At 48.7% G+C, this 24,593-nt stretch overlaps 2 protein-coding genes across 4 annotated transcripts in view; one reads left to right on the top strand and one right to left on the bottom strand.

The window, feature by feature from the left end:
- Positions 1–516: 516 nt before the first annotated feature.
- On the top strand, positions 517–15,871 carry PARP2 (poly(ADP-ribose) polymerase 2). The gene is made up of 19 exons (XM_079951693.1): positions 517–674; positions 2,256–2,464; positions 3,182–3,303; positions 4,568–4,780; positions 5,852–5,983; positions 6,337–6,407; positions 7,511–7,561; positions 8,153–8,249; positions 8,761–8,836; positions 8,935–9,037; positions 9,130–9,289; positions 9,810–9,948; positions 10,575–10,638; positions 11,168–11,302; positions 11,434–11,567; positions 12,245–12,344; positions 12,447–12,545; positions 14,181–14,305; positions 14,624–15,871. The coding sequence occupies exons 2-19, from the start codon at positions 2,313–2,315 to the stop codon at positions 14,781–14,783; spliced, it is 2,133 nt and encodes a 710-aa protein (XP_079807819.1). The 5' UTR covers positions 517–674; positions 2,256–2,312; the 3' UTR covers positions 14,784–15,871.
- Positions 15,788–24,593, bottom strand: part of TEP1 (telomerase associated protein 1) — a 55,009-nt gene continuing 46,203 nt past the window's right edge. For all 3 annotated transcript variants that reach the window (XM_079951513.1, XM_079951512.1, XM_079951511.1), the window contains exons 46-56: positions 24,340–24,466; positions 23,618–23,685; positions 22,133–22,265; positions 21,310–21,449; positions 20,871–20,983; positions 20,501–20,650; positions 20,274–20,397; positions 18,911–19,016; positions 18,161–18,267; positions 17,243–17,347; positions 15,788–16,428 (exon numbers count right to left, since the gene is read on the bottom strand). In XM_079951513.1, the coding sequence (XP_079807639.1) occupies positions 16,294–16,428; positions 17,243–17,347; positions 18,161–18,267; positions 18,911–19,016; positions 20,274–20,397; positions 20,501–20,650; positions 20,871–20,983; positions 21,310–21,449; positions 22,133–22,265; positions 23,618–23,685; positions 24,340–24,466 (1,308 nt within the window). In that variant the 3' untranslated portion in view covers positions 15,788–16,293. The remainder of the gene's footprint in view (positions 16,429–17,242; positions 17,348–18,160; positions 18,268–18,910; positions 19,017–20,273; positions 20,398–20,500; positions 20,651–20,870; positions 20,984–21,309; positions 21,450–22,132; positions 22,266–23,617; positions 23,686–24,339; positions 24,467–24,593) is intronic.

Genomic DNA, 24,593 nt, shown 5'->3' with positions numbered 1-24,593 from the left:
GGAGGCATCCGCCGGAGGGGGGCGGAGTTCCCCCCTTTCCGGCTTCTCCTGCCCAATCTCGGACTTCGCCGGGACCCACATCGCTGGGGACTCACCCACCTCCAGGAGGCGGCACCCTGCTAGGGTGATGCTCGGCCCTTCTCTCAGACCTTCCCAGAGGCGCAACAAGGGTGACAGACACCCAGCACGTGGCCTCTTCGGAGAGCTTCCGCCCAGCCAACGGAAAGTGAAGCCTTATTCCAATATATATTGTGCGGTGTTTACTCGCCAACAAGATCATGGTGTGGAGAATCCATTATATTGGAATCAATATATTGGCCCGGTCCTTCCTGGCCTCAATCTTGGAACTGTAACAAATAATAATAATAGTGAGATAAAAGAAACACCAGGGAGGGAAATGCTAAACTGTGAGCTGCGACCATCATGCAACGCTTCTAAATTTGCATTTCCCCACCTCCTCAATGGTGCAAAAGCGTCAAACAAGCTGGAGGTCCCCTACGCGTGCGCACGCAGATTGCTTTTTATCGATTCGCCGGAGGCGTAGCATGCAAAACAGACGTATGCAAATGAAGTAAAAAGGGGTTGGTCCGTGGAACGTTCCCCGGGAGCAGGAAAAAGGCGCTGTTTGCAGCCGCGTAATAGCTGCAAAAAAAAGAGAAGGCAACGCGGAACAGGTAGGTTGGAAAAGCGGGTCTGCCTATTCAAGCGCGCGGGGGGGGGGTTAATGCATAAAAATAGGGAGGGAAATCGATGGAAAATATTGCACAGAGCGGTAGATTTAAAAAAAAAAAAAGGAAGCGGGAGGCAGATCACTAGCTTGCTTGCAGGCTCAGATGTTCAGGATCAAGGAATTAGGGAAGTGGGCTGGAGGGGGTTAAGAGGCCAGGTCGGGCAGGGCAATTCAGATCAAGAGCTCAGCCCCAGAAGAGCCAGGGGTGGGTCCTGGGAAATAATGCACACCAGTTGATTGACTGATTGTCACCATATCTTTAGTTTTTATTACGATTAGCAAGGTTTGGTCACGCTGGGGGGTCGGCATCACCGCGGTGGCTGAGGAATCCGGACTTCCCCGGAGTCGGGTTTCTATCTGCGGGATCATAGTGGGGCGGAAATGGTGTCTCGAGGGCATGTGACGAATGCATTTCACCGCAGCTGATTTGAAACAGTCCTCCTGGGCCAGATAAATGTTGGTGAAGTTCGGTAGGTAAAGCACAGGTGAAACCCGGCAAAAAGACCAGCGTGATTATTGCAGCAGGAGCTTTGTAATTGGGTGCATGAAACGCCCTCTTGTGTGAACATAACAGCAATGGTTTGCTTGTGTGTGCTTGTACATAATAATTGTGAACATCAGGGCCATAAAGGCAGTGATGTGCAAGAGTTACGGCTTGTGACATTTCTGTGTTTGTTTCATTTCGGTACCTTTTGGCCACCATGTTTACAATTCCTGTCCCTGTGCATGTATATCTGAGCAGCATCTACCAAGCCCAGGAAGGGTCCCTCTGCCAATCTTCTGCTCCTCTTCCTTGTCCTCTCCCGAGTGGGAATGGGACCCAGAGAGAGGGGAGTAGCCACAGGCTTCCCTGTTGTGGCTTCATAAAGGTCTGAGGGAAGGCAGGAGGAGGGCCTGACCCAGTACAGCCAGGGAGTAAATACCACCGGCTCCTGACAGAACTGCCAGTGGCTTAAGAGATCTGTTGGGGCAGCCCACCCTGCTTTCCCAGGGTTCCTTAAGTCTGCCATCAACCTGAGAGGACTTTGCATCATTTGATTTAGTATTTTAAAATTGCATCTTGCCTGGGAAGCCTTGGCAGAAAGGCAGTCTGTGGCACAAAGGTGTGCCCACTCAGACAGAACAGCCCCATTGGCTGTGCCCGGCCTGAACGCCCCCCCCCCAAAGCAGGAAGTGATGCTACAACTTTCCACACATACGGCCAAGTGGGATCTCAGTGGCTTCTGTTGCAATATTTTTTTTGGTCTATACCTGTATAAGGTGCCACAAAACTCTTAGTAAGTATTTGCCATAGTAAGGCATGTAGTTCTGAAGCCTGTGCTTGAAGAATCATAGACTTGTAAAGTAAATCATAGACTTGTAAAGTTGAGGATCATCTAGTCCCAACCCCTGCAATGCAACTGTCTCATATGGGGATCAAACCTGCAACCTTGGTGCTATCAGCACCACACGCTAACCAACTGAGCTTCTTGCTGTAGAGGTCATCTGCAATGATCCCCAGTGACACTTCAGCTTCCTTGTTTAGGTGATTGTGTGAGGTGTCGACTCAGCCTTCTTTGCATGCTCTGACGCCGCCGCAGGGATGAGACGGAAGCGGAAGGCCCCCGAGCGCCAGAATGGGGAGCCCAGCACTGCCAGGGCTGAGTTGGAGCTGCGCTGGGAGTGGGAGACCCCTGGCAACAGGTGGCAGCAGTTCTTGCCTGAGCAGAGCGAGATCCTAAGCCAGGCAGCGCGGTGAGTTGGCGCAGGAAGCTGCTTAATATTGGGAGTCGGATCACTGGGTCACTAGACATTGGCTGGCAGCATCTCTCCAGGGGTTGAGGGTCTTTCCCCAACCCTATCTGGAGATGCTGGGGATTGTGGCACTCCAGATCAACCTTTCTCAACCTTGGATCTCCAGATGCTGCTGGACTACAACTCCCATCATCCCTGACCAGTAGCTAGGGATGATGGGAGTTGTAGTCCTACATTTGGGAGGGGGCAGTGGTTGAGAAAGGCAGCTCTGGATGCTAGCACAGTGTTTCCCAACCTCGTGCCTCCAGCTGTTTTTGAACTACATCTCCCATCATCCCTGACTAGCAAGACCAGTGGCAAGGGATGATGGGAATTGTAGTCCAAAAACAGCTGGAGGCACAAGGTTGGGAAACACTGTGCTAGATGACAACTCCCATCATTCCTCACCTGGGAAGTTCCCTTATACCAAGCCAGACTATTTGTCCATCTAAGTCAGTGTTGTTTTCATTCACTGGCAGAAAGGGTCCCCTCCCCCCAAAAAATCTCTATTTGGAGATGCCAGGAATTGAACCTGGGACTCTCAGCATGTGGAGCAGCTGCTCTCCAAGCCAGGCCCCTTCACCACATTGGTGCTCCCATTATTGACCCCCACACATGGAGAAGGCAGGCCGAATTGAGTCAGGGCGATGACATTAGAGGCGTCTGCGTTTCCTACAGAGCCGGGAAGCTCTCTGCGGACATCGGGGAGTCCTGTGTGGACCTGCGCAAGATGCTGCAACGGAATAAACAGACGGGGCTGGAATCGCGTGTGGCTGCAGCAGTGCGGGATCAGGATTCTTGTGAGCAAACTTTTAATTTTCTTGCATTTTCTTAGTGGATCCCGCCATCGGACCAAGAGTCTTTCCTTTCCCACGGACCAACTTTGACAGATGAGCAAGCCCACACATCTGTCAGTCGCCTGATGTCCTTATTGTCAGGAGCTGGTCCTGCTCTCGAGTAGGACCTTGGCAGAGACACATGCCTGACTGGCATGTTCCCTCCATCCTGGTCAATCGTTCGGGAGCTTCAAAAGCTTTCTTCTGCCCAAACATCACAGCAACCGATGCCAACAGATATCTGCACACTTAGGGATCTGCAGAGTCTTTGCATCTTGCGTAACAGACCTCAGCAACTCAGCATTTTGGCTAATCTACTTTATTTACATATAAACACACACAGAGCACTGCAACATGGCTCCCTCTCTCTCTAGCATCAGACAGCAAAGAGAAAAAACAAAGGACAATAGTCCCACTTCACAGAACACAGTAACACAAACATCCTGCCTCCGTCACTTCCCACTTTGTGGAGTCAAAACATACACCGTCATGTGATAGACAACAATCCCATGACTGCAATCATGGAGCAGGAATTCTAACACTTATGACATCAGGCAGAACTTCAGAAGGGCCATAGTGCGCGCCTTCAAAGGGGTTTGCTATGAAGTCCATTTGCAGTTTAAACTCTGAAAGCTTCCAGGGGTCTGGTCTGAAGTCGTGCAGTGATGCAACTGCCGTGAGGAAACTGAGCAGGTTGGTCCGTCTGGTCGGCGCATGGATGAGAGACAGCCCACCATGAGTTCCTGGAATAAAATGCAAAGTGCTTTTCATGGTGCTTTCCCTGGCTGCAGCACCACCTACAGTGTCACACTCCAAATGCAAGACAGGTTTGCTGCTCAGTGCGGACAGGGGTGTGTCAGCAGGTTAAATGCAGCCCATGTTGGGTGGCAGAGCCTTGTTGGGCAGGAAACATCACTGCAAGTTTGGCCCGTAGCGCAAGGATGAGGAAAATGTGGCCCTGCAGACCATGTTGGACTACAGTGTCCATCATTCCTGACCATGTTGCCTGGGGCTGATGGGATTTGGAGTCCAGCACCATCAAAACCACCCCTATTGTGCCCTTTGCCCTGAAGGCAAGTGTTCCTCTGGGCACATGTTCATTTGCCCATTTCTCCCCACTGAAGGATTGCTAGAAAATGCCTCCTAGTCCCTTAGGACTTGCTTCGCCAGCTTTTGACCAAGATATCTTCTCTCCTCCTGCTCTCTGCCTGCCACTGTGCTGGTCCAGATTTTGTTTGGTGCTGGCAAGGAGACGAAGAAGGCAAGTGGCTTCCTTACGCTGTGGACACCTGCCTGGCCCTGCAGGCTGCCAGGAACGGCCACGGAGAACCTACAGTGGAAGTGATGGTTGGGCGGACACGCTACAAGCTGGACACAGCCCAAATGGTGCAGACCAACAGCCGGACTGGGTTTGAACGTCTCATGGAACGCAGGGAGTCAGGTACAAGGATGTAGGGTTTTATGTTGGTGATAATACTTTGCATTCTTCCAGTCCTCATTGAGGCTTCAGAGCAGCGTTGCAAGAAAGGCCAGCAAGAAAGGTTGGGAATCTTAGGCCTGTGGACCTAGCATGCCTGTAGGACTCTCCCTGTGCTGCAGCCCTGCGTTGCAACCACCTTGAATGTTTTTGCCAGGCAAAAATGTTTCCTTCCCTTTTCATTGCCCGGGTGCAGAATGGAGAGGGGGGCAGGGCTGAAATGGCGAAATTAGCAGTGAAATCAAGAAGACAAAATGGAAACAACTGATGGATTATCCATCAAATTATCACCCATATATGAAGTCGCCGGCAGGATTTGAAAAATAAGCAGTGGATTACTGAAAGAGTTAATGGTAGCAGGGTTTAGACAACAACAAAATATGTGTTATAAAACAGCTAATAAAAAGAAGTAAAAAAAAATCAGGAAAGGAGGGGTGGGAAGACAAGAGGAAACTTTGTTTAAAAACGTATATGATGATAAATGTTTTGAAATATTTTTGGAGACTTCATAAAAATGATATGAAAAAATGAGAGGGGTGTGTGGAAGATATATAAAGGTAAAGGGACCCCTGACCATTAGGTCCAGTCGTGGCCGACTGGGGTTGCAGCACTCATCTCACTTTACTGGCCAAGGGAGCTGGCCTACAGCTTCTGGGTCATGTGGCCAGCATGACTCAGCCGCTTCTGGCGAACCAGAGCAGCGCACTGAAACGCTTTTTACCTTCCCGCCGGAGCGGTACCTATTTATCTACTTGCACTTCGACATGCTTTTGAACTGCTAGGTTGGCAGGAGCAGGGACTGAGGAACGGGAACTCACCCCGTCACAGGGATTCGAACCGCTGACCTTCTGATCAGCAAGTCCTAGGCTCTGTGGTTTAACCCACAGCGCCACCCACGTCCTTGGGAGGTATATAGATGGGGATATATTTATGCCAAGGTAGAACCAGTTCATAGCCTCCCAAAATCTCTCTTCCACTTTTCAGAACCTGCAACCAGCAGGCCTGCTCCATCCTGGGCTTTTCTCTCTCTTTCAGACGCTGCAGAGACTGAGGACGGAGGATCCCAGCCAAGCAACAGCATCTCAGGGACCGAGACCCCCGTTCCTGCTAAGAAGGCCCGGGGCGGAGGGGATACCACAGCATCTCAAGGAGACACAGATAACAAGGGTAACAGCCAAATGGAACAGGTCTTAGTGGATTGGCCTATCAGCCAAATCCCCCAACAACTTGAGCCTAGCAGCTCAGACCTTGGGGATATAAGCAGGTGATGATTTATAGCATGAACTGAAGCACCTCTCTCAGGAGACTGCTGGCTGTGTTTATTGCCGGAATGTACTGCCTGCTTTTAAGCAGCTCGGAATTAACACTCTCAGGAACTAGAACCGTGTGTATTTTTAAAGAAATGCTGAGGTTCTTAAGAGGCTAGCTAGTAGCGTCATAGATGCCAAGTTTGTGAGGGATCAGGGTGAATTTAATCGGCACATCTGTGCTCCAACCCACCTCCTCCTTTCCCTTCGCAGAGGCCGTGAGGACGCTGATAGTGAAGGGAAAAGCACCCGTGGATCCAGAATGCTCTGCCAAGCTGGGCAATGTAAGGCACCTACTGGCATGAATGGAAAACCGTTGGCCCCAAATTTGCTGAGACTACCATTCCTGACCATCGGCCTGTCAGTCGGGGGCTGAAGGGATTTGGAGGCGAGACCACCTTGGCTAAGCCTCATAATAGCAGCCCCTCCTGACTGAAAACATATAAAACGCACGTTCAAAAACAGAAGGGAGGTGGTTTTTAATTTACAGCGGTAGCTTGGTTCTCAAACTTAATCCGTTCCGGCAGTCCGTTCCAAAACCAAAGCATGCTTTCCCATAGAAAGTAATGCAAAATGGATTAATCCGTTCCAGACTTTTAAAAACAACCCCTAAAACAGCAATTTAACATGAATTTTGCTATCTAACAAGACCATCAATCCTTAAAATGAAAACAACAAACAATGTACTGCAGTAACACATTCAGTCAATCAGTAATAGTAATAATAAATAATAATAATAATAATACCTTTATTATCATTGTACAACCTGTGTAGCTGAACTGGGTTCCACACAGTCAGAATAACAAACAAAAAAGAGCCACCAAAAGGCAAAATAAATAGCAAAAACAGATAGACCTCAGCATAACACTCAAATTGGAAGCGTGGCACTCAAATCAGAAGCATAACACTCAAACAGAGCAGGTTCAGCTTCCGGAAAAAGTTCACAAACCAGAACACTTACTTCCGGGTTTGCAGTGTTTGGGTTCCAAGTTGTTTGAGTACCAAGATGTTTGAGAACCAAGGTACCACTGTATTGTACTACTCTTTGAGTAACAGGGATGAGCCTGCCCTATGGCCTTTCAGATGACTATAAATTCCCTCATATTGCCCCAGGGCTGTTGGCAGTTGGAGCCCAAAAACAAGGTTGGTGGTGGGGCACAATAACAAGTACCTCCATTCTGAAGTAAAAGCTTACCAAGGACTTAAGAACAGGCATGTTGGGCCACAAGAATTGGCTGGTCAATCTAGCTTGGTAGCTTGATGCCGCTTGGCTAAAATTTTTTAAAAGGTTAGCCACCCCTGTTCATGCTATTTTCTAATCATTTTGCTCTGAAAATAACCATCTTTTTTCTTCTCTCTTTCCTGCTGCTCTTCCTTCCCAAACAAGGCCCATGTTTATTGTGAAGGAGACGACATTTACGATGTGATGTTGAATCAGGTGAGTGGGCTTGTAGGCTACTTTTCACTTGCATTTTAATGGATAGTTAAACTAGATGCCTGTAAAGCGCAGGGTGATGGAAGCAAACGGGGAGACTCGTGTTCAAATCCCCACTTAGCCACAAACCTTGAGCCAGTCTCCCTGCCTAACCTACCATTTCAGGGTTGGTGTGAAGATTAAAGAGTTGCGGGGAGGGGAGGCATATATACTTTGCTTGGGAAGGGAGAGCATCACTTGCTCACGAGACATGAGACACTTTTCTCAAATTGCACAACAGCCCAGATCCGGAGCTTTGGGGGCTCTGGAGTTATTTGAGACCAGGAAGTGGCTCCACCTCTTCCTTTGACAGCCGCAAGTGTTCTTCAGCAAGTTCTGAACTGAGGGCCCCTCAGCTGTGCTTCTAGGGGACCCTGATTGCTCCTCAAGTTCCTCAGTCTGTGGAGTATCTAGTTTGTCTTCCAAGGACCCCATGCTAGGCATGACTATAACATATGCACCAGATGAACTTTTCCAGGGAGGGGTATTCAATAAGTGGGGTGCTGCTGCCACTGATCTGCTCTCACCGTCTTCCTTCTCCTTGGTTCCTCCCAGACAAACCTCCAGTTCAACAACAACAAGTACTACCTAATCCAGTTGTTGGAGGATGACAGGGCCCGGAACTACAGCGTCTGGATGCGTTGGGGGCGTGGTGAGTCGGGACAGGGTACTTGGGGGCGATGGTATGACACAGTCGCTGAGGATGGAGCCCCTAGAGGCTGTATAACTTTTGGAGTTGTATCCAAAGTTAGTCATACTCAGAGCAGCCCCATGGAAATCAATAGACATGGCTCGCTTACTTGCGTTGATTTCAAAGGGTCTGCTCAAAGTTGAACCTCTGGTTGCTTATGATGGGTTGCAACAAGATGGGAAATCTCACTTTCCAGTCTTGTTTGTGAGCTTTGCCCCAGCAATTTGGTTGACCACTGTCGGAGACAGAGCATTGATTTGGCACCGTAGAGCAAAGCAGTTCTTATCTGTTTCCCCCATTCCAAAGTGTGTGGTTGTGGCTCTGTAGAAACCACCCCTTGGAGCCACGGCTCTGGGACTTTCTTCTCAGCTCCAGAAAGCAACATGTTGTCTCTTCCACTGTCCCACACTCTGCAGTGGGTTTTCTTCTTCTTAGCCTTCCCCCATTCTCTCTTTGTCTCTTTCCTTCTCAGTTGGTAAGCCAGGTCAGCACTCGCTTGTGAGTTGTGCTGGAGATTTAGCTAAAGCCAAAGACATCTTCACCAAAAAGTGAGTCACATTGGGAATTTTGGAGGTATTTCCCCATCCCATCCAATGCCTGCCCTCCTTGAACAGGTCTCGCGTCGTCTTTCCTCTATCTCTTTTAGGTTTTTGGACAAAACCAAGAATGAGTGGACCAAGCGTTGCAGCTTCCAGAAGGTTCCGGGCAAATATGATATTCTCCACCTGGACTATGAAGCCAATGATGCAGTGAGACTTCAGGGAGGGAAAGAGCAGGGAGGGGACGTCTTGTGGCTGAAGAACACTCTTCCTCATAATCTTTTGCTTTACATTCTTTCCAGAATGAGGAAAAAGCTGTCTCGCAGAAGACAGCCTCGTGCCACAAGCCTGTGTCACAGCTGGACCCACGAGTTCAGGCCTTGGTGGAGATGATTTGCAGTATCCGCACCATGGAGGAAATGGTGGTGGAGATGAAGTATGACACCAAAAAGGCTCCTCTAGGCAAGTGGCACTAACTTGTTGCTTTTCTATCTAACCACTAGAGGGGAGAGTTTTCTCATGCTCGAATGTATTGGATGGACCATTGGCCTGATCCAGCAGGCTCTTCTTGTGTTCTTACGTTTGGAGTGAAATCTGGAAACAAATGTATTATACTATATAATAAAACCCTAAGGATGTCGTCACGCTGCAGTTCTCAATGGCCACCAGTAGACTTTTGCCCTTTCTTTCTCCTTCCCCCACAATAGTGGCAGCGGCAAAGTGTAAAGGGAAGGGTGAATAGTTGTGGTTTGGGCAAGGGGGTCATGTAGGTGAGTGCCATGTGCAGGGGTGGGAGCCCCTAGTAGTTGTTGCTGTTGCTGTTTTAATTCCACTGCTCCAAACCATTGGGAGAATTGTTGCTTTCCATTTCATTTCAAATGGGCTGCATGCTTGGGCAGGTTAAGCATAAAGCCCAGTAACTTTTGGGGGACAGACAGAAACACCTTGGGCTGAGTTCCTCTCTCTCCCATGTCCCCTCCAGGAAAGCTGACGGCTGAACAGATCAGCGCAGGGTACCAATCGCTGCAAAAGGTAGAGGCGTGTCTCAAGCGGAAGCAGACGGGTCGTGCCCTGGTGGAGGCCTGCAATGAATTCTACACGCGGATTCCCCATGATTTCGGGTTAGTGCTGCCAGGCCAGGAGCAAGCATCCTTATCTTGAGCTCCCAATGGCTCAGGGATGGGACTCGGTTGTCTCTCTGTACTCAGAACTCCATACAGCATTGTTCATCTCCTCCCACAAATATTTGGTGCTTCTCAACCCACTTCCCAAGCCATTCGCAATCATGCAATATATGCCTCCCCCACACCTTCCTGCCACGTTGTGCATGCAGAAGGACCAATCGCCTCATCCACCAGGCTCTTTTTATGTTGTCAACAACAACAATCTTCTGCGTGCTTTAAGAAAATATTGATCAAATCAAGCATTAGAAACTAGAATAACGTGTACAAAAATGTAGATAACTCAACAGTTTTAAACCAAGTATGTATGGTAAAATTCCCAGCGTGGATAGGCATTCCTTAAAGCTTGTAGCAGCTGTTGAAAACATCAACAGTGAAGGTACCTGCCTAATATTTCATAACTGGGGAGTTGCAGAGAGCAGTTGCTGCCACACGAAAGGACCAATTATTTGCAAGTGCAGAACAGTGTGTGTAGGAGTGCAAAACCCAATGCATGTATATACCCCTCCCCTTCGTTTCTGCAACCTTTCTTAAAGTCTGTATCCCCACCCCATCACCTTTTGCAGACTGAGGACCCCTCCACTGATCAGCACAGAAGAGGAGCTGCAGGAGAAGGCCCAGCTGCTGGAGGTAAGAGCGCTCAAATGCAAACGCACAACTGAAGTGGGGGGAGTGAATGGGATGCCCCGAGTATCTGGCCAGCAGAATGCCAAGATCATGCTAGGAAAGGGAATTTCATTTAAAAAATAATAATTATTTTTTATTAAAAGCAAAGAAGAACAGCAATAACAAAATAACCCATAAGATATAATTAAGGCTATGACATAACATATTCTTTCTTCATTCTTCATTCTTATTTATTTTACTAATAGTCTCAACAAAATTGCAAATATATATTTTTAAAGGAAATTGAATTTCCTCCCCATGCAAATTTGGAGCAATAAGTGACTGGGCCTCAAGGCTCCTAACTCCCCTCATTCCAGATGGGGGGTGGGAGAAGGAACTGGTTGAGACTATCCCAATCAATCAATCAATCAATCAATCAATCAACAAACAGAAGATGCCCACCATGGATGGATCAATTTGGGTAGTGCTGGTGGTCCTGCTGTCCTGTGAAACGCTCCTACCCCTCCCGCCTGCTTTCCTTTTGCCCCTCAAGGCTCTTGGTGAGATCCGTGCTGCCATTAAACTGGTGCGGTCAGAGCAGCTGGACAAGGAGCACCCGCTGGACCGGAACTATCGCGGCCTCAGCTGTGAGATTCAACCTTTGGAGAGGGATAGCCCTGACTTCACAGTATGTGGGGGAAGGGGAAGGGGACTGGGCCGGGAGGGGAAGTCCCAGGAAAACTCTGCCCATGCTTTTAAAAAATTAAAATATTTGGGGAGTTGTTGCTTCTCCTCTGATAGCTCCCTACTCCTTCTCAGGTCTTAGAGCGCTACCTGTTGTCCACTCATGCTCCCACGCACCAAGATTACACCATGACGCTGCTGGAGGCCTTTGTGCTGAACAAGGAGGGCTCCGATCCAGACTCGACCTTCCGCTCTGACCTCCCCAACCGGTGAGTGGAAGGAGTGGGGTGGGGGGGAGAGAGAGACACCCCACTTGAGCCTGTTTTTATTTATTTATTGCATTTATATAGGCCACCTTTCCCCTAAGAAGCTCAAAAGTGTGGCCTACATATCCGTCCTGGATAGCTCAGTTGGTTAGAGCATGGTGTTGCTAACCCCAAGGTTGCAGGTTCAATCCCCGTATGGGACAGCTGCGTATTCCTGCATTGTAGGGGGTTGGACTTAGATGACCCTCAGGGTCCTTTCGAACTCTACAGTGCTATGATTCTCTTCTCACAACAACAACCCCCCTGCGAGGTACATTAGCCTGAGAGCGAGCAACTGGCCCAAGGTCTTGCAGTGGGCTTCATGACTCGAGTGGGGATTCGAACCTGGCTCTCATGAGTCATATCATTCTTGAATTGTAGAGTTGGAAGGGCACCCCCAAGGCTCATCTAGTCCATCCCCCCTGAAATCTTAGCCCAGCACTGTAACCTCTAATCCAGCCTTTCTCAACCTGTGGGTCCCCAGAAGTTGTTGAACTACAACTCCCATCACCCCTAGCTAGCAAGGCCAGAGCTCAGGGATGGTGGGAGTTGTAGTCCAACAACATCTGGGGACACCATGCTAGCTCTCAACCTAGAGATCCCCATTGTGATTCTCTTCTGGGCTTCTTCCCCTTTCTCAGGACACTGCTGTGGCACGGATCGCGCCTGGGCAACTGGGCAGGGATATTGAGTCACGGGTTGCGGGTGGCCCCCCCGGAAGCCCCCGTCACTGGCTACATGGTGAGTCTCCCCACTCTGTCCTCTGCTGAGCTCTTGGCCTGTTGCTCCTGGCACAGCTCACGGCAGGGCTGACTTACTGACCTTCCTTTCCTTCCCTTCAAGTTTGGGAAAGGGATCTACTTTGCTGACATGTCCTCCAAGAGTGCCAACTACTGCTTTGCCACCCGCGAGAAAGACGTTGGCTTGCTGTTGCTGTCGGAGGTGAGATTTGCATCCCATTTTGGGAAGAGGGGGCAAGAGCGCCTGCACACATAGACTACAATTCCCATCAGCTCCAGGTTTTATATGTAACTGTGTGTTTTTGTAATATTTCATTTTAAGTTGTCTGTTGTTTCTTCAGGGATATTCTTTTTTTTGTGAGCACACCGCTTAGAGGTGTTTTAATACCAAGCAGTATCAAAACTAAGTAATTAAAAAAAATCACAATTTATATGCACACACAAAAAGGGAATGAAGGGCAGATGAAATTAATGGACTATGCAGAATTAGATAAAATGACAGGAAGGATTCGAAACCTGCAGGTTCAGAGATTCTTGGAGGACTGGAGTAAATATGTGAATTATTTGAAAAGTAATTGTAATCAGCAGATTACGCTAGTAGGACTACAAGAAGTTTTGTAAGGAGGTCTATGTGAAATATTGCAGAGAAAAGCATGAAGAGAATTATTAGTGAAAGACTATTAAAAGTACAGTGGTACCTCGGGTACATATGCTTCAGGTTACACACTCCGCTAACCCAGAAATAGTGCTTCAGGTTAAGATCTTTGCTTCAGGATAAGAACAGAAATTGTGCTACGGCGATGCAGCGGCAGTGGGAGGCCCCATTAGCTAAAGTGGTGCTTCAGGTTAAGAACAGTTTCAGGTTAAGTACAGACCTCCGGAACGAATTAAGTACTTAACCCGAGGTACCACTGTAATAGTGAAACTAATGAAATGCAGATTAAGTGATAAAGACTGAAAAATCTTCAGATGTGGTGGATGGAAGTCCAAAACATTGTATAAGATAAGAAAACATGATGTATGTTTTTTGCAAACTTTATGTAAAAATTAATAAATATATATTAAAAGAAAAAAGGGGAATGAAGGGAACTGTAGTGCAAAATAACTGCTTACCCCAGCTCTAGCCTTCCCTGGAGTGTAAATAAGAACATAAAAGACATAGGCCCAGTTTAGGCTGACTTTCGGCGGGAAAGGACTTGTTGAGGAGTGACAGTGGGGTGTTATGGGCTCTGTGGATGGATTGAACCCTCTGACTAGCCTTTAGCTTACTGGCAAGAACTGCTGGTTCAGTACAAATTAGCCATAGTGGTTAGAGCATCTGACTAGGACCTGGGAGAGACCAGGGTTCAAATCCCCACTTGGGCCGAGTTACTGCCTCTCGGCCTAACCTACCTCACAGGGTTGTTGTGGGGAGTAAGTGAGATGGGGGAGAACAATGTCCCCCACTCTGAGCTATTTGGGATCCAAATGCAAGAATTGATAACTAATATTAAAACAAGTGCCTCTGTGCAGTTAAGATGGCATTGAGTTGAGATGGCACTACCCCATACATTGCTTACAGGACAACTGGACATATTGCATTTAAAAAAAACAAAAAACACCAAACATTTTAACTTTTAAAATGTGCAAGGGAAAGGGGGAGATGTGACTGGGCCAGACCTGGGGCTTAACCTTGTAAAACCAATATCCCCACAACCCATCACCACCACATATTCCTCCTTCCTCTGTTCGCTTCTCAGATTAGAGGCCATGTACAGGAGTTCAGCTACAGTGCTTTAATTATTCAAGTGATGTATGCATGAGCTGGGGATGAAGTCCTGCTCTCCCTCCTCCGCAGGTAGCTCTGGGCGAATGCAACGAACTGTTGGAGGCAAACCCCGAAGCGGAGAAACTGCTGACCAGCAAACATTGCACCAAAGGGCTTGGCAAGATGGCGCCGTCCCCGGCCAACAGCACGACACTGTGAGTTTGGAGTGGGTGCAGGAAGCCTACTTGGCTGAAAATTCAAAGGCTGTCCTTAAGGCAGCAGAGAGATTTGTGGACCAGGGCATTTCCATGCATCTCTGAATAAATAAAAAAATTCCTTCCGGTAGCACCTTAGAGACCAACTAAGTTTGCACAAGAAAGCTCATACCAATAACAAACTTAGTTGGTCTCTAAGATGCTACCGGAAGGAATTTTTTTATTTTGTTTCGACTATGGCACTCCTTGCGCAGGCAAGGAACATGTGTGCTTGTGTGACTTTCTAAACACTGTGTTCTTGTTTTTATTCCCTGGCAGCCATGGGGCTCTGGTCCCCCTGGGCCCTGCTGCAGAAACCGGGGTGGTGAACCCCAACGGCTACACCCTGAACTACAACGAGTTCATTGTCTACGACCCACGGCAGGTGCGCATGAAATACCTCCTCAAGGTGCGCTTCAATTTCACCCAGCTCTGGTGAAGTTCAGCAGGCAACGCAGAGGAGGACGGCAGCAGAAAAACCACAGGCCTCGTTTTTTCCAAGCTGACGTCTCAAGTGCCTTCAAGCTGAGAGACTTGAGAACTTGACCTCCTTCCATAGAATTTTATTCCTAGAGTGCAGTTGATTAAAACTTGATTTAATACACTGGCCTTGTTAAGGGAGTTGACGAAGGCACCCCTTTTGTAGGAAGCAGGCTATGTCTTGTGTTAGGAAGACTGTGGAACAACTAAGGCCTTGGAGCAGCAGTGGGCTGTATGCCTGCAAAGCCTTTCTCAAGTCATTTCAAAAGCCCTTCCCACCCTTGGATTTAAGGTGCTTCACCTGTTTCCTCACCCTTCTAAGCCCACAACTGCCGCTTCTGCAGATCAGTAGTAACACGTCTCTTCTGATGCTTGCCAAGTGCTCTGGAATCACCTTGAAGCAAGATGAGACGGTGAAGGAAGGCGATGCCTCAAGGCCTTTGAAACAGTGGATTGCAAAGGCCCCGGTGCCTCCTTTGCTGAGTGTTTCCCAGTCAGCTGAGTGTCAGGGGGGTACAGGACTCCCCTTCTTGCTATATGGTTGTGGAGTGGTGGCCTCAGTCTCTACTGGCATGTTCTCTCCCTCCTCCCAGGAAGACATGCAATGAAAGAATGGGGGCCTCTTGTCTCAGAAAGCTTCCCCATTCCATGCCTTAAAGCAGAGTTTCAGCTCAGGACATCTCTCTTATTACCCAAAAGGCAATTTTGGTCACACAAACCCTTTTGTCAACTGCATAGGATGTCACGTGGGGACAAGTATAAAGGTGACCCGGCCAAGCCAAAAGGAGCTTCTGAAGTCTTGCCACAAAGCACAGGGACTTTCAAAGATGCCCCTATGCTGTGCCTTGAAGGCCCAATATCCAGGCTTCAAAGTGCAGCACCAGCCCACGTTGCCATTTCTCAGCCCTGCTGCTCCTCACTGTTTACTAAGTACAGGTTCTTCAGCACAGAGGAACACAAAAATGATTGACATTGCTCCATTTTATTTCTTAATTGACTTGTAAAATAAGGGAAGGCACATTAGCAAAATAAAAACACTATACAGAAGGCATCAGTGGTTGCAAATTTGTCATCACAGTATTTTGAAGGCAAAGGGGGTGCAGGGGAAATCTGTACACACAATAGATTTAGCCCTTCTGAAACTTGTCTTTCACCTCTGTGGTTAGGTAGAGGTGAGCTACAAAGGTTGATTGGCTGAAACCCAGACTCCAGCCAGGTTTCTAAGGTGGTTCCTCACATGGTTATCTGAACTCTGTGGCCTACAGTTGCTAAGCAAGCATAGGCTGCGGCAGAATCATGGCCTCCACATCAACTAAGAAGCCATGCGTGAACTGCAGATTCCAGCTGCTGAGAGGGTTGGGGGCAAGGCTGAGGAGGTAGCAGCGAAACAGCTGCATTCATGTCTGGAAAGGAGAAGTGCCAGGCTTAAGAGGCTGCTGACAGGAGCTCCCTCCAGGAAGCCATGTCCCTCAAGCAGAGACGGAGCCCCACTCTAAGGAGTAAATGTTGCCCAGAGTGTCACCCACGTAGAGAAAAAGGGAGGAGTCTGCATCGATCCAAGGCTGGAGCTGTGAAACTGGCCCGTGGCATCGGAACTGGCCCAGCTGTGTACAGGAAACAGGATAGAGAACAAGGAAGGGTTAGGAGAAAAGCTTTGCATACAGAAATGAAAGATGGGGAAGAGGTTAGGTTTGTTGAATTCATATAAAAAGGTAAAGGGACCCCTGACCATTAGGTCCAGTCATGGCCGACTCTGGGGTAGCGATGCTCATCTCGCTTTATTGGCCGAGGGAGCTGGCGTACAGCTTCTGGGTCATGTGGCCAGCATGACTAAGCAGCTTCTGGCGAACCAGAGCAGCGCATGGAAACGCCGTTTACCTTCCCGCCGGAGCAGTACCTATTTATCTACTTGCACTTTGTGCTTTCCAACTGCTAGGTTGGCAGGAGCTGGGACCAAGCAACGGGAGCCCACCCCATCGCGGGGATTTGAACCGCCGACCTTCTGATTGGCAAGCCCTAGGCTATATGGTTTAATGCACAGCACCAGCCGCATCCCTTGAATTCATATATATATATATACAGTATAGTGCTTTATTTACTTCCTGAAGCAAATTGACAGCCAAGTTTTTAAAAAACCATTCATGAAGGCATACAAGATAGGACTCCTTACCCCAAAAGAATCCTGGGAACTGTAGTTTAACCATTCACAGTGCTACAACTCCCAGAACACGTCTACTATATTTCCCAGGATTCTTTGGAGGAAGCCATGTGCTTTATAGTGTGTCTATATTGGACAGCTCTAGTCTAAACATACTAACCGTGCCAGTTTTGGAACATAAAGGCTAAGTCTGTGTGCATACTAAAAGTGCGATATAAGATGCCCCACTGGGAGAGGAAGGGGAGTGTGAAGTTACTCACCAGTTTCATAGTGTTGCCATCCCAAATCTTCACATCTCGGTCATGTGATGCTGTTACAATCCTGTCTCCGAGGACATGCAGGGCTGTGATTTTGTCACTGTGAATCTAGTAACAACAGACGCAGAAGAATTTTTAAAGTCTGCTAGGGCTTGGAATGTGCTTCCTTGGGGCCACAGGGAGAGAGAGAGAGATCACACTGCCTTACCCCACCCTCTCTGTGACCCCTGAGGATTCAGGCCAATTAAGGATGTCCCAGTTCTCAAGCCCCGAGAGCATTTTTAAAGTCACTTTGCATACTCACAGTCTACTATTACACTGCACTTACTAAAATGTATCTGTGCTCAAAGTGGTTCACATTTTAAAAACAAGCCAGTTTAAATGCAGCATGAATGTATGCAATGCACTCAGGACAATTTCATCTCATTAAAAAATAGCATGTAAAGTAAGAGTCTGGTTTGTGGTACAAAAACAGCAAAGTTGGCAGAATTCCAGTGAACTTTTTCACTGTTCCCCCCAAGGCAGGATTTTCTTGCTCCACCAGAAGAACAAAAGTGTATCCATGCCACAAACATAAGATCGTTTTGTAAGCAACTTCTGCTCTTTTGGTTTACACTGCATAACCTTGGGGGCATTGTAGGTTTGTCGAGGAAGCTTAGAATTTCCTGCTAAGAGCCCTAAAACGACCTTCCTTTACAGAACTGCAGTTCCCCTCGATGTGGATGCACTGCAAGTGAACTCTATGGAAGCATCTCCAAACTGGATCAGGCCCCAGAGGTAGGCAAGGGCTCAAAATCCCGGTCACTTCCACAGGCACGTGACTCAAAATTGCACCTGGGAGGCATCCCGCTCGCTGCTCAGGCTGATGATTCAGGTGGGTCCCCATTCATCCTATCTTCTCCCCCCATCCCTAGGACTTGCCTTTTTCCTCTGCCAGCCATCAGCCTTCCATTTATCCACTCTCTCCTCAGTCTGCCGGGTCTGAGTCCAGAGGCATCCTTCAGAGTCTGCGCATAATAGGAGTTTACCTGCCCCAATGGAAAAGCCAGAATTAAGAGTGCATCTCTCCCTCCAACCCTAACTCCACTCCTTTCAAATCAGCTGGAGCTCTGATAGATCAGGCCTATAGTCCAGCATTCTGTTCTCACAGTGGCCAACCAGGTGCCCACAAGCCCGTATCCAAAATCTATCACTTACGCATCCACCTTTCTAATGCAAACTGATTTCTGCTGTCTTTTACAGGGCTTTTCGTATTCTGTGCTGGAGTAGCCAATAGGGTGCCTGCCAGATCTCATTTGACTACAACTTCCATGCTTGCTGAGGCCTATGGGAATTGCAGTCTGGAGTTTTGGGGAGAGTGACCTTCGGCTACCCCTATGCTGTGCCAATCTCCACCCAGTTACAACCTACGAAATTATTGCACCTCGTTGGAATCTTAGATATCAAAAGTTTTAAGCCCATTAAATGTGATTTCATTCCAGGGGCAGGCCATCAACACGGGCTCCTCTGGGGTTGCCAAGCAGGGGATACCCCTATAGTTTCAAGTATGTCCACACAACACTGAGCAACAAAAAGCTTCTGAGTGCAAGAGTGGCATTTTGCTTGAGCAAAAGTCTCTCTCAAAATATAAAAGTGAGACTGGGATAAGCAGGAACCTGGTCTCGGCCTCACCTTTGACCTGCCGGGCAACAGTGACCCAGACAGAGGGCCTTTTGGGTACCCATGGTATCTTCTCCAGGGCGTCTGTGTCCTCTAACTTCCCAGATTCGGTTACCCTCTAAAGGAACAAACAGAAGACAGGTCTGGTGAGGAAAGGGCAACTCAAGAAATTAGCAGGCCTCTCCTGGCAAAAGACCCACGTCCCACCTGCCTTGGGAGTTCTGAGCTGGTCAGACCAAGGGCACAACATCACAGAACAACTGAGGCAGCCATGCCACAATGACAACTGAGCTGCAGGATCTCCTTTTGGACTGGACAGCTAGGTGGAACAATTCCTGCAAAAACCAGACATCACCGGAAGTACCTGGAATGAGGGTGGGTAGCAGGAAGCTCAGATGTGGGATGAGCAATCTGGGAAGGCCTGCAGAACCACATTTACCCACCCCCAGCCCCAGGCCTGAGGCCTGCACACAGAGACACATATGTGCTTGCTTAAAGCCACCAATGGAGCTCCTTTCTCAGCTGATGTTATCCCTGGGCACTTCTTTCAAAATGTTACAAGGGATCAGGAGACTTGCACATAAGTTTTCGCTAGGACTTGGGAAATCTGGGCTCAAGTCCCCCACATGGAGCTCCCTGGGCTTCCCCCTTCACCCTAACCTACCTCACAGGGTTGCTGTGGAGATGAAATGGGGGAGAACCATATAAGTCACCTTGAGCCCCTTTGAGAAAAAGATGGGACGTCAATCCACCAATAATAAGCGGGGGTTATGCAGGTAGACAGCATCTTAAAAACAGAGACATCACCTTGCCAACAAAGGTCTGTATAGTTAAAGCTATGGTTTTCCCAGTAGTGATGTATGGAAGTGAGAGCTGGACCATAAAGAAGGCTGATCGCTGAAGAATTGATGCTTTTGAATTATGGTGCTGGAGGAGACTCTTGAGAGTCCCATGGACTTCAAGAAGATCAAACCTATCCATTCTTAAGGAAATCAGCCCTGAGTGCTCACTGGAAGGACAGATCGTGAAGCTGAGGCTCCAATACTTTGGCCACCTCATGAGAAGAGAAGACTCCCTGGAATAGACCCTGATGTTGGGAAAGATTGAGGGCACAAGGAAAAGGGGACGACAGAGGACAAGATGGTTGGACAGTGTTCTCAAAGCTACCAGCATGAGTTTGACCAAACTGCGGGAGGCAGTGGAAGACAGAAGTGCCTGGCGTGCTCTGTTCCATGGGGTCATGAAGAGTCGGACACGACTAAATGACTAAACAACAACAACATGCAGGGAGATGCAGCCTGGCAGGCCCAGAGCTCAGCAATTGGCCAAATCCTGTGGCGATTCCCACCTGGGCCTTGCCTCAGTGGCCACTCACCATCTTGAACAAGGTCGGGCTGTGCACGGAGTCCCAGATGTGAAAGATATGCCCCTCCTCCTCCTCGGACACAGATATGTCAAAGCTCACATGCTGCTGGATATCCCATACTTTGTCTGTGTATCTGGGATGGAGATGAAAAAGATCTGTATTGGAGCCATGGAACGTTCAACCACCTAGAAATGTCTTCCTCCGGCCCCTTGAGGGCCGCCGTTCTCCCAACTCACGGGTTCTGCTGGAAGCTCTCGGCTCCAGGCTGCAGCACCAGCAGATCTCCGTCAGCCATTCCTAGCACTATGGGGCCGCTGGGCCTGAGCACCCCCACACAGAGCGCAGAAGACTCCTCTGCTTGGCGCAGGCACTTCTTGCGGGTCAAGCTGTGCAAGGGGAAAAGGGAGAAATACACAGAGAGAGAAGAATACAAAAAAACTCAGGATCAGCAACATGCTGTGGAGACACAGCTGTGGAGAAGCAGAGGCCCGGAGGAGCTCTCTCTTGGTTATGGGGCTGAAAGCTCCATTGTGCAGTCAGGCACTCCCAGGACAAGTGGCTCACAATGGAGACCCAGCAGTCCTGGGACGGTTTGTGCAACCTTACCTGATGGTTCCATCGCGCTGCCTGCTTATGTACCAGAGGCTGATCCCATCAGCTGCCACAAGGATGGTGCGGGTGGAAATGAAGGCTAAGGCACTGATGCAACGCTGGCCGGCCTGGGTGGTGAAAGAAGCGAAGCCACTCATGCAACCGTTTGCTATACCGAAGGGCCGGACAAAGCCCAAGGTGCATTTGGATAGCTCAGTTGGTAGAGCACAAGACTCTCAATCTTGGGGCCGTGGGTTCAAGCCCCACAATGGGCAGAAGATTCCTGCACTGCAGGGGGTTGGGACTGAATGACCCTCAAGAATCCATTCCAACTCTATGGCCACCAGGTGGTGGCTTCTCCCTCCAAGCCTTCTTTCCGGCACTGGAGAGGCGAGAGGTGAGGAAGCTGTGGCCCTTCAGATGATGTTGGGGAGTCCAGCGCCCTTGGACTTACCTTCACTTTCTCCACAGCCTTGGCTTTGTGCCAGAGGACCAGGTCTCCGCGTTCCCCACCAGACGCAACGAAGTCCCCATCGGGGGACCAGGCCAAGGCCGTGACGGCACCGTGGTGAGAGGGAAGGTCTTTGGCGGCTCCTGTTGGTGAGCAAGGGGGGAAACAGCTCAGCAAGACAATGATCAGCTGGGGCCAACCAATTTGCAGTTTTTAAAAGCGTATTTGGTCACATGCACACGTGCAACTTCTCCCCAAGAATGCTGAGAACCGTAGTTTGTCCAGGGCACTGGGAATTGTAGCTCTGTGAGGGGGTAGTTCGCAAGATTCTTGGGGTGTGTGCTTGAAATGGATGGTGTTTGTGCGACCCTAATGAGCGCAGTGAGGGGAAAGGGTGGAGCCACAATGTGTCGTCGTGAGAGGTCAGCTGGAAATCTCTCCACCCTCCACTCCAAACACAGTTGGTTTAATCGTGTGGACACAAAATTCTAACAACAAATGAACACACCCAAATTGGTCATTAAATGTGGGGAGGCCTGTAAGCTCAGCGGGAGAGCTTAACTGCCTTGCATGCAGAAGGCTCCCGGTTTCAATCGTTAAGGAGGGCTAGGAAGAATCTGCCTGAATTTCTGGAGAGCCCAGAGCCAATCCACATAGACAATACTGAGCTAGGTGGACCAATGGCCTCCCTCGATATAAGGCAGATGGGCTCTTTGGTAACGGACGCAAAACACAAGCAACTGTGCTCCCAACCAACCTTTTGGTTCGACCTACAAATGCAGGAAGAGGAGGGAGCTGCGAGAAGGCCCCCTACCCCGATACTAACCCTTTTCCTTGGGGGCAGCCCACACTCGGACTGTGTTGTCTTTGGATATTGTCAGGAAAGAGGAAGATGCTGGGGAAGCAGCAGCCCCACAGATGGCAGCGCAGTGGCCAGGGAAGACGTCAGGTTCCGCCAGCTGCGAGGAAACAGGAAACGAGTGAGCAAGGAGCTGGGAGGCAGAACAGGGCTTGGGTCTAGGTGCCAAGAGTTGCCCACGAGGGAGAGATTATTATGGTGTAGGTGCAGGGCTTTCCCAGTAGTGATGTATGGAAGTGAAAGCTGGACCATAAAGAAGGCTGATCGCCGAAGAATTGATGCTTTTGAATTATGGAGGAGACTCTTGAGAGTCCCATGGACTGCAAGAAGATCAAACCTATCCATTCTTAAGGAAATCAGCCTTGAGTGCTCACTGGAAGGACAGATCGTGAAGCTGAGGCTCCAATACTTTGGCCACCTCATGAGAAGAGAAGACTCCCTGGAAAAGACCCTGATGTTGGGAAATTGAGGGCACAAGGAGAAGGGGACGACAGAGGACAAGATGGTTGGACAGTGTTCTCGAAGCTATGAACATGAGTCTGACCAAACTGCGGGAGGCAGTGGAAGACAGGAGTGCCTGGCGTGCTCTGGTCCATGGGGTCACGAAGAGGCAGACATGACTAAACGACTAAACAACAACAACAGGTGCAGGGCAGACCAGGTTGGCTCCTATCCACTAACAACAAGAATGATACCTTGATCCATCAGTTAAGAAGAGTTTAAGCCATATTCTAACCTAGTTCTCAGTAAGTGTTCCAGCAGCTCTGAAGTTCAGCCAACTTTTGTCACTTTCCCCTCATGCATGCCCTATTTGTGAGAGGCAGACAAGCCCAGGGTGTGCCCAAGCTGTACCTTTGAAGCACATGCCAAGCACACTTTCCCTCAGAGGATTCTGGGCCCTGTAGTTTGTTAAGGGCTGCTGGGACTTGTCCTTCTGCGAAGGGTAAACTACTGTGCCGAGAATCCTTTGAGGGAATGAGTGTGCTTGGAATGTGCTTTAAAAGGTGTGTTGGGTACACAGCCTCAGAAGAGGTGATGTGTATGACATTTACGAGACCTTCAAACTGCTGCTGTGGCTCGTTTGCCCAGCCTTACAAGTGTAGCCAAGAGGTTGTGGGTTGTTTTTTTGGGGTGGGTGGGAATAGAGCCTAAACGTTAAGATATTTATTAGGCAACTATGGATAACAGGCTGCCCTTAACGCAAGTAACTGCAGAGTCTTTGAGAAGTCAAATCACCAGCCAAATTTTCAAGGGCATTTTTGTTTAGGGCAGCCTTCACCAACCTGGTGCTCTCTCCAGATGTTCTGAACTACAACTCCCACAGAACACTGGCTAGGGGCTGGTGGGAGTTATAGTCAAAACATCTGGAGAGAACAAGGTTGGCGAATGTTAGTTTAGTACATCAAATCTACACACACACACACACACACACACATTCCCCCCATCTCTCACCTTCAGGGGCTTCCAAAGTTTCACTGTGCCATCACCGCCAGCTGCAGCCAAAATAAACTCTTTTTCCCCTGTGAAAAGAAAAATAAAAAAGAAATGTACTAACAACATGTTTATGAAGTTAGGGCAGAGGGTAAAAGTGAGGTCAGCTGTTCCAAGTGACAATACCCCTCACTGCCCAATTTTAAGGGCAATACTTCCCCACTTTGAAAATCTGTTTTCACATTTTTTCTTTAATTCTGGCTATTTATAAAATCATATCTGACCAATAATAAAATTATTATTTCCAGAATTCACTAAAATCTTCCTCATCTAACTGGCAACTAAAATCAGCCAACTTTCTCACGGGGAGGTGACTTTGCAGGAACCAAAGAAAGGTCTTCAGTCATGTAATTAAGCTAAGCTTCTTCAGAGAGGTCAAACTCCTCAGCAACCCACAGCCCCCTGTCAGACCTTGGTATTCTTACATTACCAAGTTCAAAATCTGCTAGACAGCTCAGATCTACAGTCTTGAAAGGGCTGCTTGCAATACCTTACTTGGAAAGTGAACAATTTGAGCATTCAAACTTGTACATATTCGTGTGAACCTTAACCATATGCTCATCTAAAATAAATGCAAATCTGCATTTATCATATGTATCATATGGTCAAGTAACAGAGACCAGAATTTCAGAGCTCATTTCCCTTCCCTGGATTTTCAAAAAGTGGTGGCTGAAGTATCTTACGTGGATCTCTGAAGCCTGCACAGTGGTTGGCCCGGTCGGGGTGAGCCAGGAAGCGAGTCATCTCCAGCCCCTGTCGGTTCCACGCCACCAGCATCCCATCCCTGCCCACGGAGAACACATGTTCTTTCTGTCACAGGAACCAGAAAGAGTAGCAGTCAACAAGGGATGAACCAAGGCCATGCAGATTTATCCAGAGGACGACTGCAACAAGCGTTCCAAGCACAGAGTTAAGGCAGGGATGGGGAACCTCAGGG

The sequence above is a fragment of the Podarcis cretensis genome, assembly GCF_951804945.1.
Source record: "Podarcis cretensis genome assembly, chromosome: 13".
In the NCBI taxonomy this organism is placed as follows: domain Eukaryota; kingdom Metazoa; phylum Chordata; class Lepidosauria; order Squamata; family Lacertidae; genus Podarcis; species Podarcis cretensis.
This window is presented reverse-complemented; position numbering and strand designations above follow the sequence as displayed.

Coding starts and splice junctions, on each gene's coding strand:
- PARP2 (XM_079951693.1), top strand. CDS start 2,313: ATGAGACGGAAGCGGAAGGCCCCCGAGCGCCAGAATGGGGAGCCCAGC. Junction 8,250..8,760: donor CTGGATGCGTTGGGGGCGTG/GTGAGTCGGGAC, acceptor TTTCCTTCTCAG/TTGGTAAGCCAGGTCAGCAC. Junction 9,949..10,574: donor CGGATTCCCCATGATTTCGG/GTTAGTGCTGCC, acceptor CACCTTTTGCAG/ACTGAGGACCCCTCCACTGA.